At 40.2% G+C, this 16068-nt stretch overlaps 1 protein-coding gene across 2 annotated transcripts in view; it reads left to right on the forward strand.

The window, feature by feature from the left end:
- Window positions 1-3824: 3824 nt before the first annotated feature.
- The window catches only part of gtf2b (general transcription factor IIB), a 35099-nt gene continuing 22855 nt past the window's right edge, over window positions 3825-16068 (forward strand). Inside the window, exons 1-2 of one of the 2 annotated variants that reach the window (XM_003220107.4) lie at window positions 3825-3980; window positions 14494-14600. In XM_003220107.4, coding sequence (XP_003220155.1) covers window positions 3964-3980; window positions 14494-14600 — 124 coding nt within the window. In that variant the 5' untranslated portion in view covers window positions 3825-3963. Of the gene's footprint in view, window positions 3981-10215; window positions 10341-14493; window positions 14601-16068 lie in introns of those variants that run through there. The other variant, XM_062978045.1, reaches the window with a different exon arrangement.

A 16068-nucleotide genomic window follows, 5' to 3' on the forward strand; every position in this document is an offset into this window, starting at 1 on the left:
GCCAAGTGGACCTCAAGGCCGGCAAGAGACTGGAGGGGAAGGTGGACAGTGGCGGCCCATGGCCAGCTGTGTGTGAGACTGGGCGCATGAAGCCATCATTTGGGAAGACCCCCACCCTCTGCGTATGTGGGCCCAGATAGTGTGAGGCGGCAATGACAGGAAGCCAAAGGGGCAGAAAAAAGAAAGACCAGGTTCTCATGTACACATACACAGGCAGATAAAAATAGCATGGAGAAGGAGAGATCCTCACCAAATGCAGGTAATGGGGGCTTGGGAATGCTGACCGTGGGGTCTGGGAGAAAGAGGAGCACTTTTTTCTGAGCCACACATACATACATACATACATACATACATACATACAGTATTGGTGTGGATTGCGGGGGGAGGCTGGAACTGATTAATAGTATTTCAATTCATTTCAAAGGTGATGTTTGATTTGACATACGAGCAAATTGGGTGACGAGCTTGGTCACAGAACAAATTTAACATGTACATCAGGGTACTACTGTATAATTGCAAAATATTGTGTTTTTATAACTGGAGAAATCTATACATATAAAAGTCTGTCTGTTGGTTGGTTGTTTCCTTTGTACTACAAAAGCTCCTCCGTGGCTTGATGGATCTGGACCAAACATGGCACACACCCTTCATTACTTGGAACAGATATATGCAATCCTGTGTTGTCCAACCTCATATTTTAATAGTCATTATAATTTTGTATATTATATATATCCAGGGGTTCAATACAGTTTGCAAGATTTAAAGAAGCTGAAATGATTTAAAAAGAAATCCCCTTGCAAGTTTAGAAAGGGAGAAAAGTATAGCAGGGAACAACCCACAGCATGGCCTCCTGGTGTTACAATGCGAAACATTTCTGCAGCAAGAGATACAAAGTCCACATGTGCTCTCTTCCACCTCCATGATTCTATGCTTCTATATGTGTGCCTTCAAGTCACCTGTTGACTTACAGCGACCCCTGTAATTTGGTGAGGCACCAGCACTCTTCAGCAGAGAAAGCTGAAGACCATGTAAAACGTCAACTCCCATGACCTTTGGCACTGAGCCATGGCAGTTCAAGTGGTGTCTTATTTATCGTGTTAGAAGTGAATCAAGAATGGAGTTATAATATATAAAAACCACAAAGTTAAAAACTTGCCATTATACGAAATTTCCCCTGAACAGAAGTTGGCCACTTTGTGTGCCTCTGGTGTCGCTGTAAGAAGGTTCTCCATTGTGCATGTGGAAGTGCATAGGCTACATTGTAGTAAGTTGTCTGTGGTTTGCTCTTCACACGTGCATGCCGCGGACTCTACTTTGTATCCCCATTTTTTAAGATTGACTCTGCATCTCATGGTGCCAGCAGTCTGTTCAGCACTTTCCAAGTCGTCCAGTCTTCTGTGTGCCCAGGAGGGAGTTTGACAAGTGGTGTCAAACTACATTAAAGACTTCATCCCACTGAACACATCAAATGGTTTGAAGAGTAGATTACCATACAGCTCGGGCATACTTCATTTTGAAATTAAATGGATGATTTTCCTATATCCACACACTAGCAAACTCCATTTTATTCAGGAGTTCTCAGTTGATTTGCCATCACATTGTAAAGAGTTGTTCTTGCCCACTGTCTCTCCTGCTTTCTTTGTGAAAATAATCACCTCCTCTCCTGGACTATGATTTTTGTTCCTGGGTTATCAATGTCATTTCCTAATTGATTCTACCATAAACACATGGGAAAAGTTGATTAAACTGCAAAAACTTTGTCTTTGCAGGAGGGATATCCTGCTAGAGCACATTTTGCTCTGGTTTCTCAATGACTGAATATCTTGTAGTGTCTTCACCAATTTAACATAGTTTGTGGGCACAAAAATGAAGTTTTTGGAGCGCAACAACTACTTTCAAAGCAAGGACCACACAACTAAACAGGAAATAACACTTGCAAGCTAGGAACATATTTTCTTTATTATTATTATTATTATTATTATTATTATTATTATTATTATTATTATTATTCAGAGGCAAGATGGCCATCTGTCAGGGGTGCTTTTATTGTACTTTTGTTACATGGCAGAAAGAAGGGGTTGGACTAGATGGCCCTTGGAGTCAACTGGAGGAGGAGGGGGGGAAGGAGGTGTCTGGGGGAGGTAACACATGGCACACACAAAAAAGAAGGAAGGCAGGCAGGCAGGGTGGTCAGCTGGCCAGACCCCCAAAAGTACATGAGACAACATACTGCCGATCTTCCCTCCTCGATGAGCAAAAGGTAATGGAGCTTTTTCTCAAAAGGGCATTTTGGCTTCTCCCACAAATTGCCTAACTGTATCATGTTAAAGCTGAGAACCATGAATACCATCACGTGTCAGAATTGACAATCTGCCCATCTCTATCCAGAGGATTTGCAAAAAAGTCACTTGCCAACCAGTTAGAAAGTGTCTGAAAAGATAAGCCATTGCAATGCTTTTTGTTGTTTATTCGTTCAATCGTTTCCGACTCTTTGTGACCTCATGGACCAGACCACGCCAGACAGCCAGAGCTCCCTGTCGGCTATTACCACCCCCAGTCACTTCTAGGATGCCATCCATCCATCTTGCCCTTGGTCAGCTCCTCTTCCTTTTTCCTTTGATTTTCCCCAGCATCAGTATCTTCTTCAAGCTTTCCTGTCTTCTCATTATGTGGCCAAAGTACTTCACCCTTGCCTCCAATATCCTTCCCTCCAGTTAGCTGTTGGGCATTATTTCCTGGAGTATGGACTGGTTGGCTCTTCTTGCAGTCCAAGGCACTCTCAGAATTTTCTTCCAACACCACAGTTCAAAAACGTCTTATCTTCCTTCCTTCAGCATTCCTTATGGTCCAGCTCTCGCATCCATAGGTTACTATGAGGAATACCATTGCTTTAACTATGTGGACCTTTGTTGCCAGTGTGATGTCTCTACTCTTCACTATTTTGTCAAGGTTGGCCATTGCTCTCCTCCCAAGAAGTAAACATCTTCTGATTTCCTGGCTGCAGTCTGTGTCTGCAGTCATCTTTGCACCTAGAAATACAAAGTCTGTCACTGCCTCCACATTTTCTCCCTCTGTTTGCCAGTTATCAATCAGTCTGGTTGCCATAATCTTGGGGTTTTTTTATTTTTTAACTGCAGCCCAGCTTTTGCACTTTCTTCTTTCACCTTGGTTATAAGGCTCATCAGCTCCTCCTTGCTTTCGGCCACCAAAGTGGTATCCTCTATGTTTCTAAGGTTGTTCATGTTTCTTCCAGCAATTTTAACTCCAGCCTTGGATTCATCAAGCCCCGTACGTCGCATGATGTGTTTGGCATACAAGTTGAATCGGTCGGGTGAGAGTATACAGCCCTGCCATACTCCTTTCCCAATCTTGAACCAGGCAACGCTTTTGAAATCCCAAGATAATATATCTATCTTACACTTGAAGCCTACGTCACATGATGAACACAGTAGGTTGTCATTTCTTAAGTGGGAGGGCACTGTGATGAAGTTATGAATCTACAGTGTAGATACACCAGGCATGAGCAAACATGGGCCCTTAAGCGGCTGAGGGGAAAAAGGAAAAGGCCTGAGGCCAGGAATGGTGGGAGTTGAAGTCCAAAACTCCTGAAGGGGCCAAGTTTGCCCATGCCTGGTGTATCTACTCTGTATCCAAGGAAAGCACAGCACTCTAGTTACTGTACAATGTGTGCTCAAGCATATTCATGCAACAGGAAAGCCCAACTAAAGAGCCTCACAAACGCCGCAGAGACACCTGGCTTGAAATGACAGCCTCGTAATGAGTGGTTCTTGATGGGAAGTGGGAGGAGCTTGGACTCACATTCCATTCCTTTGCCTCTTCAAAATAATTGTCCCACGCCACTCGCCGTAGTGGCTGGCCTTAATCAAGCCCCGCCCCCGGAGCGTAGTGATAAAAGGGGCACCGCCCAACGCTACGCAGGCTCCGCGGCCAAGAGGAAGCAAGATGGCGTCGACGAGCCGGTCAGTGGGGGACGCTAGAAGGGGTTTCGGATGTTTTACTCCTCCAGAAGCGGCGGAACCGGACCGGGGAAGGGGGAAGGAAGGGAAGGCTTTGGCTTGACTTGACCCTGCTTTTAGTGCCACGGCGCAGGGCTATACCATTCCGGGTTTGTGTGAGATGTTTGGCCTTCTCTGTCAGGGAGCTCTGGAGCCACCCCAGAATTTTATAGCATTGAGCCGTGAAGCCGTGTCAGACTTGCTGTAATTCTGCGGTGTGGCCGCACCCCTGGGCTAGAATAGCCCCCCCTTTAAACCCGTATTTTGGATGTGTGGCAAGGCTGTTACACGCCATTCCTGGGGCAGCTTATATTACTCCCACCCCCTTTAAAAATGATTTTAGCTTTATGTTTGGTTTTGTGACACGTCATGTTTATCAAGACGGTCTTTTGTAATATTGGGGGCTTTTCCATAAAGTTTCTGAGAAGGGGGGAGAGCCTAGAGCCTGGGTTGCTGTGAATTTTTCCGGGCTGTATGGCCATGTTCCAGAAGCATTCTTTCCTGACGTTTTGTCCACATCTGTGGTAGGCATTCTCAGAGGTTGTGAGGTCTCTTAGAAGCCACAGAAGTCGGGTTAATATATCTGTAGAAAGTCCAGGGTGGCAGAAAGAACTCTTGCCTGTTTGAGGCCAGTGTGACTGTTTCAATTGGCCATCTTGATTAGCATTGAATAGCCTTTCAGATTCAAGGTCTGGCTGCTTAACAACTTTAATAACTTTATTCTTATTCCCCACCACCATCTCCCAAATGGGACTTGGGGTGGCTTACATATGGGGCAATGCCCATATCAGGACAGAATCAGAATCAGGACAGTAAATAAAGAACACCACTCAGAAAACAGGAATTCCAGACTTGAATCAATCATGACCACCTAACTCCTCCCAACAAAGGATTTCTCCATGCAGTAAACAGACAGACTTTGAAGCTGAAAGGTTTCTCAGTGCTAATCGAGGTGGCCAATTGAAACAGCCACACCTGGACTTTCCACAGTTTGTCTAGTTTCCAACATATCTCACAACCTCTGAGGATGCCTGTCATAGATGCAGGCAAAATGTCAGGAAAGAATGCTATTGGAACATGGCTGTACAGCCCGGAAAACTCATAGCAACCCAGTGATTCTGGCCATGAAAGCCTTTGACAAACTTAGAACCTCTGCCCTGAAGGAAGTAAAAGGTGACTAATGCTGCCAGCTGATGAGAGAAGATCATTTCCTGGCCTGTGTTTGTCCTTCCAACAACAGATCAAGGGGAGAAGAGAGTTCAAAACAGAAATGATCACAATTATTATTACATTTACTGTACAGTAGATTCTCTGTAAATTGGCACCCACGGAGTTTGGTAAATGCCGGGTAAATGTAGTTTCTGGTTACTTAGAGTTATTTAAAACCGGCCTAGCTAATACTATCCCCCATGCTATAAGCTCTATATTGATTTGATGTTAAAATTGAAATACAGTAAATTAGAAACAAATGAAGACAAACTTAATGTAACACAGTTTTGCTGCATTATATAAACACCTCACAACCTCTGAGGATACCTGCCATAGATGTGGATGAAATGTCAGGAGATAATGCTTCTTGAACACGGCCATACAACCCGGAAAACTCTCACCAACCCATTGTATAAACAGCCTTGTGAAGGCAGTATGTAATTTGATTTAACTGGCAGTCAGTAAATTTTTAATTTCATGAAGGTCAGTAACATATATATTTTTAAAAATTTGGTGTGATTACAGTTCCAAGTTTAAACTTACATTTCATGTAATCCAGTTCACTGCAGTTAAACCGCATTATGAAACTGCATTATATGGCAGTCTAGATGGGGCCTAACACTACAGCAAAGGCAGGAATCAACTTGCAAGTTGCCTTTCGCACACATTGGAATTGAAGTAGTTCATGTAATGCTTTTCATAGGACTAGCAGCTCTGCTAGATTTAGTTTCTAACATCTGTCTTGGATCCTGCTTAAAAATCTTTGGTAGCTTCCTGGTCTTTGTAATTTTTTTTACTCTTTTGTTAATGCAATCCAGCTTGATTTTTTATAAAAAAAAAAGTTTCCAGAATTAATGTCATTGCATGAAAATAGAATTACTGTATCTTCTAAACAGCTTGTACCTGGCATTGCAGAATTAAACAGAATAAACAGAACTCACATATAGATTGTGTTTTCTGAGGGATGAATAAAGTTATAGGTACAATTTCTAAATGAAGACAGTGTGATATAACTTCCTAGTGAGGTCATTTTAGGGCATTGCTAAGCACTATCAAGTATATTTAGAAGTGTTTTGTGATTATCTAATCAGCTTTTGTGAAAACAATGCACTCTTAAATTTCATATCCCTCAAAATTTGCTGTTGAGCAACATCTTTGCTCTCTGACTTTCATTATTATGACCACATTGCTGGTAGTTTGTGCAATTGCCCTAGATTAGTAGTGTGAAGCAGATTGCTTTGTTCACTGAATTTGTTTAGTAATTTACTTGCTCGGCACACTTTGCAAACCCTGTGCCTAAATGATGTGGCTAAACATCGCTTGCACTTAGGAGGCTGATTAAGTTTTTCTTCTGGATTACATCCAGAGTGCTGGCAAGGCAGCAGAGTGAAAAGTACTTCTTTTATGAGTCTGCAAATTGTTTGCTGACGTGTATGTAACATGGACTCGCAATACGGTACTTCTGTTTTTACTGGAAATGCATTGCTAATGATTCAAATAGGTGGAAAAACCACAAAAGTTAATCAATATATTCTGAATTCTGTTATCCACTTAAGGGTACATCTACACTGTAGAATTAATGCAGTTTGCCACCACTTTAGCTCCCGTGTTTCAGTGCTATGGAATCATGGGAGTTGAGGTTTTTACGAGGTCTTGAGCATTCTCTCTCAAAAAGCACTGGTGTTTCACCAAACTACACTTCACAGAATTTCATAGCATTGAGCCATGCTGGTTGAAGTGTTACCAAACTGCCATAATTCTTCAGCATTAAATCTTCCCAAAGATAACACAAAGCATAGGAAGCCCCTAATGATTATTAAGTCTTTTGAAACTAAAAGTATAATGTTTCCTTTAAAATTGCATGAATCAATTAAGCCTTTCTATAGGCCTTTTAAATTTAAAGTCCTGACAGTAGTAGCTATCAAATGCATATGTTTAAAGGTTGTTTTTAATATAAATACAGAACCATGGTGAAAGTATTCTAAGCCTGCCACAAGAAATCATCGCTTAACTTTTTTTCAGCCTAATCCTAATAAAAGATGTTTGTATCTAAAATTCCACTTTAAGATGTTGCCTTATGATTACTGAAACTTGGTATACACACTAACATGACATTGAATGTGCACCTTAAGGTCATTTATATTTTAAAACACATGCATTCATTTGAATATCTCAGTGTGTTTTACCCTTTTGGTGAGAACATTGACAGACTTCCTGCTTGAACTTGTATGTAAGTGGGCGCAAGTACATTTTAAGTGTAACTCCAGCCAAATCAAGCTTTATATAAGCTGTGAATAGTATAGGGAAGGGTTAACACTCCTGTGGTGTTTGTTTTGCTGTCTGTGCCCTTATTCAGAAGATTTCATCTCATGTTCTGTCCCTGTGATAATTGGATTTTGAAAAATTTGGCTTGTTGTGGGAACAAGGATTGGTGATAAAACTTTAATTGAGATACCTTTTCCTCATGACTACTCTTTCGGGAGTAAATTTCTCTTCCTAGAGGTGATTTCTCTCACTTCCTGTTGTCTCACCTCTGTTCTTAACTATGAGTAAGTCAGATGTTTGTAACTCGGGGACTGCCTGTATATAGAATGGCATTGTCTGCCCTCCCATGGGGTTGTAGGCATGTGCCATAATAGGCATGTTTAAGGCTGCCACCAACAGTGGTTGCAAGATGGTCTCCAACTTGGACAGTTGTATAGCTTTGTTTGAATGCCTTTATTTATTACAATAAAAACTGTTCCAGCCCACAGTGAAGCTAGGCATTTTTGTTGCTATAGCCTTTTGTTTTTTATTTGCTTGATGTTAGGACTGAGATCTATCCTATGGATCCAAGCAGAGGCTCATTTACTTACATACCAAATGATACATATTCCATCTATGTGTTTAAACTAGCTGAACGCTGCAACTTCCTTAATTTTTCAATTAGGAGAACAGGTATATTTACTTTTCACTGTATGAAAATACGTTGCACTACCCAATAATTAAAGGCTAAACCACATGCCACATTAAATACATAGCATGCGATTTATAATCAAGGCCTAAATACCCTTAAGGCTATAGATCTGACTTTGAAGCTAAGTAGAGTCAGCCCTGGTTTGTACTTGGATGGGAGAACACTAATGAATTCCAGCTTAGTAACACTTCTTTTTTATAAATTCAGATCCAGTCTGGATTGTGGATGTGGGAGATTTAAACCACCTGCCCTCAACCAGTTTGTATTTCAAAATGTCTGCCTTTAGCTGAAATTTAGTTTATTTTTTTACATTCTTGAATAGGAAGGAAGGGACCTTGCATTATGGTCTGATCTAGTTTGGGGCTGTGCAGAAATACTTCAATGTAAAAATAAAATAACCTTCATATGTTAATGTAGCATTGTCTGGCTTTAACTATTGTATGTTGCTTTGTTCTGGACATATCTGGATCTGTAGATATTGCTAAAATAAAAGCCATGTATCAAGGTATATGATGGCAAATCAGCAAAAGCTTTTGAGTGGTGGTAGATTTTGTTTCTGGAATGGAACTGATGCATGGGGTGATAGTTATGCAATATAGGATGAGCAGGGCTGAAACAAATCAAGAGTGCTGGCAAGAACACTTGCCCAGATAGAGCTTGTATGAACATATGCTGTATTCAGATTTTATATAGATGGGAGAGCCAAGTAGTATGTGTAAGTGTCTAGGAAATACTTCTAATGGGCTATGGCCTTTCCTACTGAATGTAGCTCAATAGCCGGGCAAATGTTTGGGAAGCAGAAGGCCTCAGGTTCCATCTTTGGTAATGATGGCCATTGCCAAGTTGTGTGTGTGTGTGTGTGTGTGTGTTATATAAACATGTGTTTTCAAGTTGCATTTCGATTTAAGACCATATGAATTTCTAGAAACACGTAGTTCCTTCCTCTGAAATATAGTCTACCTCATTGTGTATTAATTGGTGGTCTCCCATACAAGTAATAATCATGGTTGACTGTGCTTAGATTCCTTTGAACCTGATTTTAAGAGATCACTTCAAGCTGCTGAACTTATTTTGGAGATAGGATTCAATACCTTGGGTAGCTTCTTTAAAAATGTGGGATAAAATACAGAGCAGATTCAGCATCCTACTGACATTAGAGTTGCCAGCCATTGCTTTATCACTATTAATTGCTGCACATCCCAGTGTGGCCTCCAGCATAAGATTACTCACACTGGTTGTAGTAGACTGTCAGGCTTTTGTGGAAGTATGTTGTTTTTAATTCACCCTGGGATTCAGGAATTTAGGACCTTAAAAGCTAGAAGCAGCATTCTCAGTGGACCTTGGGAGCAAGCAATAAGATCAATATTACATATTCTTACCTGTTAGTGGTAAAGAGACCAGCTACAACATGGAGCAATTAAAGATTCCAGACTGACTGCCATAATCTACTCTGGCGGTTAATGATGATTGAAGCCAACTGCCTTTTCTAGAATGTGCAGAAAGGTACCTCTGGCAGTAGCTGTTTCCTAAACAAGATGACATACCACTTCAGGTAGAGTGCAAGATAAAGTAATGTCACCAGTTTCACCAATTGTTTTTGATTGGTAGTATCACCATCTTCTTCAGATAATACTTTCATTTTAGCTTGTGCTAACTCCCATTCACTCCTGAATTACCATACCTCTAGACCCCGGTTTATAGTTTTTAGAGTCTCTTGGATGGTAATATAGAAACAAAAGGCTTACATCTCAGCCCAAATGACCAGAGATTCTCATCTAGTTTTCTCATTTAGAATTTTCAAAGCATGAAAAATAAATGGAATTTTGTGATCACAAACCAATTATTAAATACAGTCTTCTAGATAAAAATGGAGCCTGTTCCAGCCTAGATGGTCTGGAAAATTATTATGATTGATGTGATCCAAAGTTGTTAATTTCCCTTGCCAGTTTGTAATTCCAGTACATGTATAACTCAGTTAATGAAGTAAATGTTTTTCTGGGTATTACTTCTTTTACCAAAGCTTTGGTACCAGAGGCAGAAATAACATGGAAAGAATAGAGATTCTCACACCACAAAAGAAAACAAGAACTGCTTGAACATGTTTCAACAGACTTTTTATTCAGAGCTAAAGATATACGTCTGTGAAATAACCAGGTCTGGTAAGTATTGGGTAAATAAATAAAAACACTGGGAACATTTAAGAGACCAGGGACTTTGCTGCACAATGGTCTGAAATCTTGTTCTGGTATCACAGACCCATCCTTGTATAAAGCAAGAACACACCTGGATCTCTTCATTTCATATGATATTCCTAAAAGCACTTTCAAAATGCAAATTATGCTTTCTGCATAGTGCATCATCACCACCTAGACCACTTCTTCCAACCTGTGCATTGCCTCTTGTTGGCTGTGCCCATTTTTGAAAACTGGAAGAACTTTGCAGTTTCAAGAATTGAGTCTGCCTTTTTTATTACTACATAACATCACAGTTGCACAATAGCACACTTCTAGGATTGTGAGTACATATAAACCTCTCTCTACCTCTCAGCATAATACATATGGATTACGTAATAAACATGGATTTTGTAGTTCCCTGTCTTTTTCCTATGAGAGTTGAATGAAAAGTAATGCCTCCACCTTCATAACTCTTCAACAGATGGCAGTACTGGTATGCGACAGGTACTGGCTTGTTCAGTAGACTCTCCTCTACAGTTCCATTTGGCGGGAAGCCTTAGCATTGAACGGTTGTGTTAAAGTGCGAAGTATGGAACGCTGCGCAGTCAATGCAACTTAAACAATATGCAGTCACTGAATTCTTGGTAGCAGAAGGTGTCACCCCAAAGGAGATTCATCAGAAAATGCAAGCTGTTTATGGTGATTGTGTTGATGTGAGTATTGTGTGTCGTTGGGCGAGTAAGTTTAAAGATGTTGAGGTGGGAACATCTGTCTTGTGTGATAAACAAAGAGTTGGATCTTCCGATAGCCAAGCAAAGCAATAATGTGACCAACACGTTCTTGTGAAATGCCCATTATGCTTGAAATTTTTCTCTGAGTGATACAACGATCATCCTGAATCAATCTGTCAACCTTTTGCTTGTGAAACTCAGTGGTTGCTGACACAGGACATCCAACTCTTTGTTTGTCATGCAAGTCAGACCGACCATCTGTGCAGGGTTCCATACTTCGCACTTTAACAACACAACCGTTCAATGGTAAGGCTTCCTGCCAAATGGAACTGTAGAGGAGAGTCTACTGAACAAGCCAGTACCTGCCACATACCATTACTGCCATCTTTTGAGGAGTTACGAAGGTGGAGGCATTACATTTCATTCAACCCTCGTATTATGTTATTCTGCTAGACAGTGGTGTATCTGTGCCAAACCTTATTTTATGGTGCAGGAGCCAGAAGAACTCTGAGGGTTCCTATAGGTGAGAGTTTCTATAAATTTGAATACAAAGCACATCATCACAATTAAAGGTGTATGTCCACATTCAAGAGGTAATTATTTTGGATGTTGCTCGAGACATGAAACAGTAACTTTGTAAAAAATATCTTTTGAGGTTTTTGCAATAATAAGAAAACGCTTATTGCAAAATTGTGCGATTGTCTTGAATTAAAAAAAGGGAAGCAAATGGGGAAAAAGTGGGAACTAATGGTTATACAGCCAAAGATTTCAACTTCTCACCAGAAGTTGAATGATTGCAGCTTGAGACAGTAAAGTGAAGCTATGAAAAGTGATGGTCACAACAACATATGGATTATCCCAATCTTGTTGCAACAGCTCTTATGATTTATTGCACCACCGGCAACATTAAAACAAAGTGTTGTTGTGTGTTTTCTGGGCTGTATGGCCTTGTTCCAGAAGCATTCTCTCCTGATGTTTCACCCACATCTATGGCAGGCATCCTCAGAGGTTGGGAGCTATACCTCACAACCTCTGAGGATGCTTCCATAGATGTGGGTGAAATGTCAGAGAATGCTTCTGGAACATGGCCATACAGCCCGGAAAACACACAACAACCCTGTGATTCCGGCCATGAAAGCCTTTGACAACATTAAAACCAAGTGCTTTCAGCTATTCCCCCATGCATTAAAAAGTATGGACAGACAAGAGGAAAACTAATTTGAAATTCATTTGAGAAAACATGGTGTGAAAAATAGCATTTCCACTTGTTGAGACAGCCCCCAACACATTCAAAAACCCGTATGGGATAATCTTTAGTTCAAGGCTTCTTCCAAAATGCATTGAGAGTATTTTTTTCTTATTTTTTCTATTAGTCTCCACATTTTTAATCTCAATTTTGATGGTGAAACTTATAGATTAATCCTTTTTTTAGATTACAGTACAGCATTCCTGGGTTTCTCTCCCATCAAACACTAACCAGACCCCAGCCATGTTTAGCTTCTGAGATCAGGCATGTTCAGGGTGGTATGGGTATAACTTCAATGTTTTTTAACATGCTGGTGAAAATAATTTTTCTTTCCCCCCTTCTCCTCTATTTTGGTGTTCATTTGTGGGGGTTAGGGGCAGAGAATCCCTGGGAAAGTGGAAAAATGTGAATAAGGTATCTCTGGGGTGGGACAAGGCTTCCTTGTACACCTGACAGGTAGGAAAGGACTGATCTGCCTTCTCTGAAACTGCAGGGATGGAATAGTGGCAATTTCAGTTGCCCACCATACCCTACTGAATTCTACAAACCCGTAGACTTGGGGGGAGGCAATAGTGGTTGGCAATTGGAGTGACCATTGTTCTTTGGGTTTGCAGATTAGAGCAGCAATGATTTCAGTTGTGATCCATCCTACATTGAAATCTGGTCCGTGAGAGGTGGCTGCGACTGAAATAGTCAGTACTCCACTCCTTGAAGCTGTTAGGAGTAACAGTGATTTCAGTTGCCAACCACTCCTAAATGAATTCTGTAAATCAGACTTTGGTGGATGACTGAAATTTTTTGCTACTCTGTATCATGGAAAGTGGAGTAGCAACAATTTTAGTCTCCATCCACTCTGAAGTCTGTTGGTTCATGGATTTTACCGTAAGTGGGGGAGGGGTTGGAAACTGAAATTCCTACTGCCCCACCCCTTGAAATCATGGCCAACTGTATTATGTGGAACATATTTTCAGGAGTAGTTGTACTCCTGGAGTTTGCCTTGTCGTCATCATTTTAAAAAACAGTGTTAAAATAACTTTACAGTACTTTTGTTCAAAAGGAGAAAAAGAATTGGAAATTCCAGTGGGCAGTTCGAGGAAATTGACATTCGCTTTTCTCCATATTAAGCTAACATTTTACAGTGATTATGCCATTTCAGTTGAGTATCTCAACTCTCATTCTTAGATTTTGAGGTTTTTTTTCCCTTACAAGTAGGCAGTTTGATGGTATGCAAGCTCATAAAATATTTGTGAACTTGATTAATTCCGCTACTTAGCTTACATAGTATGCTGCTATGTATTTAAATATAAAATCATCAGCAGGTTCATATTGGATTTTTCATTTGTTTTTAAATAACCAATGGATTAATACTTCATATACTAGTAGTTTAAGTAGCAAATTACATCCTTTCATGTCAGTCTTGAATTTTGTTTGTCTGAAATCCTGGGAGATTTATTCAGACAGATGGCTTTTGGAATAAATAACTGCTTTGCAATGACTCCATCTTTCTCCACATTTTATGGAAATGCAGTGTAGTAAATTATTCCTTTTGGACGTCCCTTTAGTTCTCCTCTAAATATGTCTACATTTTATAAAACATTCTGGCAATACTGGTTCTCTTTATATAGAAAATAATGTTTCTCTTTATATTCATTTTGAATAAATAGCATATTTAAGGTAATATCTCTGATGAAAGCATTCCTCCCATGTATCAGAGTAGACATCGATGCAGGATCAGTTTTGTGTTCTGGAACCCCCAGAACCTGCACAGATGCCTAAAATTGGCAGGGTGTTAAAACAGAACAAAACAATACACAGAAGTGGCTAGAACAGGTAGTTCACTTTTAAAAGAAACATTTTCTTACACTAAACGGTGCAACCTATATAAAAGGCTTCCAGTAGAGCAGTGGTTCTCTACCTGTGGGTCCCCAGATGTTTTGGCCTTCAACTCCCAGAAATCCTAACAGCTAGTAAACTGGCTGGGATTTCTGGGAGCTGTAGGCCAAAACACCTGGTGACCCACAGGTTGAGAACCACTGCAGTAGAGGGAAGGGGTTGAATTTATACAATCCTGCTTTAAATTACGTTTGCTTAACTGGAAAAATGTGTTTTAATATAAATTGACATACTGTACTAAAATACTGTTTTTGTTTTTGTTTTTAAGCTTGGACGTGCTACCAAGAGTGACATGTCCAAATCATCCAGATTCGATTTTGGTGGAAGATTACAGAGCTGGAGACATGATCTGTCCAGAATGTGGACTTGTAGTGGGTGAGTAATATTACTGTTTTCTACTCTTGGCTTTGAGTGTAATTAAACAGGCTTATAGTACATACTTTTAAGTTTTTTTGTATTGTTTAAATTTGGATATTTTTATTCTCAGATGTAAAATGATTACATCTAAAAACTTTGCTCACCACGGTACTATAAAACATCTTTAAGTATATAATGGATGATGTGTAAGTAATCTGCAGATGTTTACAGAAATACCTTATTAGCATTTTAAATAACCACTCTGCCAATTTTTCTCCAATATACCATAAATATGAAGGACATTGTAAGCTTCAATGTGTTTTACTCACATCTCCCAAACTTGCTTTCTTCCCTCATGCTGGCCTTTGGTGAGGTCTCTGTTGGAGTCAGAAAGCATATACAGTGTTTACTCAGCCTTTTCCTCAAGATCAACTGCTTTAATGCTTTTAGTTGCAGTGTATGCCCTTTAAATTGAGATTTGGTAAGAGGCTACTACAGAGAGGACCTTTGCAATAATTGCATCACGGTTAGGGAATGTGCTCCCCAGAAATGCATGCTTGGTCTGTTCTATTTTGGACAATACAGAAAGTCTTCTATACACATTCATCCTAGGGAGCTGTTGAAACTTTTTATAGATCCCTTATTCTTGATTTTATTGCTTTACCTCATCTGTGTGTAGTATAGTGCCATTTATTATTCATATTGCATGTGTCACCTAAAGAACTCTGATTGTAGGCTGCCTAGAAGTAGTGCAAATATTTTGACAGTTGTCTACATAGTAGGTTGAATTGCCTGGGGAAGAAGATTTTGCCCGCACTTTTAACCCAAGGCATGGGTTAAAAGGTGTGGCTTGGAGAGCTGGGCAGAGGGTGTAGGCTTCATAGGTACTTATGTCTATCCCATAGGGAACATACAGCAACATGAAAAGAAAACTGGGCTCGGTTGAATAATTTTGCCTTCTGGTGTACTTCAGGTGTAGGAAAAATATACTATTATGGGAATTAGCTACTCAGAGAATAAGCAGAATAAACTGTTGCAAGCGTGATCACAACTTGTGTAGCAGAGGGAGAAGGAAACTTATGATTGTGTTGTGAAAGTGGCCACTTCTCTAGAAAAGGAGAATGTAAAAAGAGAATTACCTGATGGCAGGCATAATAAATGTTGATCCTGGCCATTATCATGAATGAAAGGCTCCAGATTATGTCAAGGACAGAACGCCACAAGATTCAAAGTAACAGAGTTTATTAGATTACAGAACTCAAAAATGCCCGTAAAACACAAGGGCCAGGCAGTTTTTGCCTTTAGGAGCAAAAAGGGGCAAAAGTAAATGTTCAAAAGATAAACCGGATTAAACCGGAGTTTAATCCGGGTAAAAACAAACTGCTTGCTTCAGCCTGGGTATAAACGAAACAAAAGCCAAGGAACAGAAGATACAAAGAATGCAACTAATTGGCAGCAGATTCCTCTCTGCTGCCAACACTGTGCT

This window comes from Anolis carolinensis, chromosome 4 (genome assembly GCF_035594765.1).
Source record: "Anolis carolinensis isolate JA03-04 chromosome 4, rAnoCar3.1.pri, whole genome shotgun sequence".
Taxonomy (NCBI): Eukaryota; Metazoa; Chordata; class Lepidosauria; order Squamata; family Dactyloidae; genus Anolis; species Anolis carolinensis.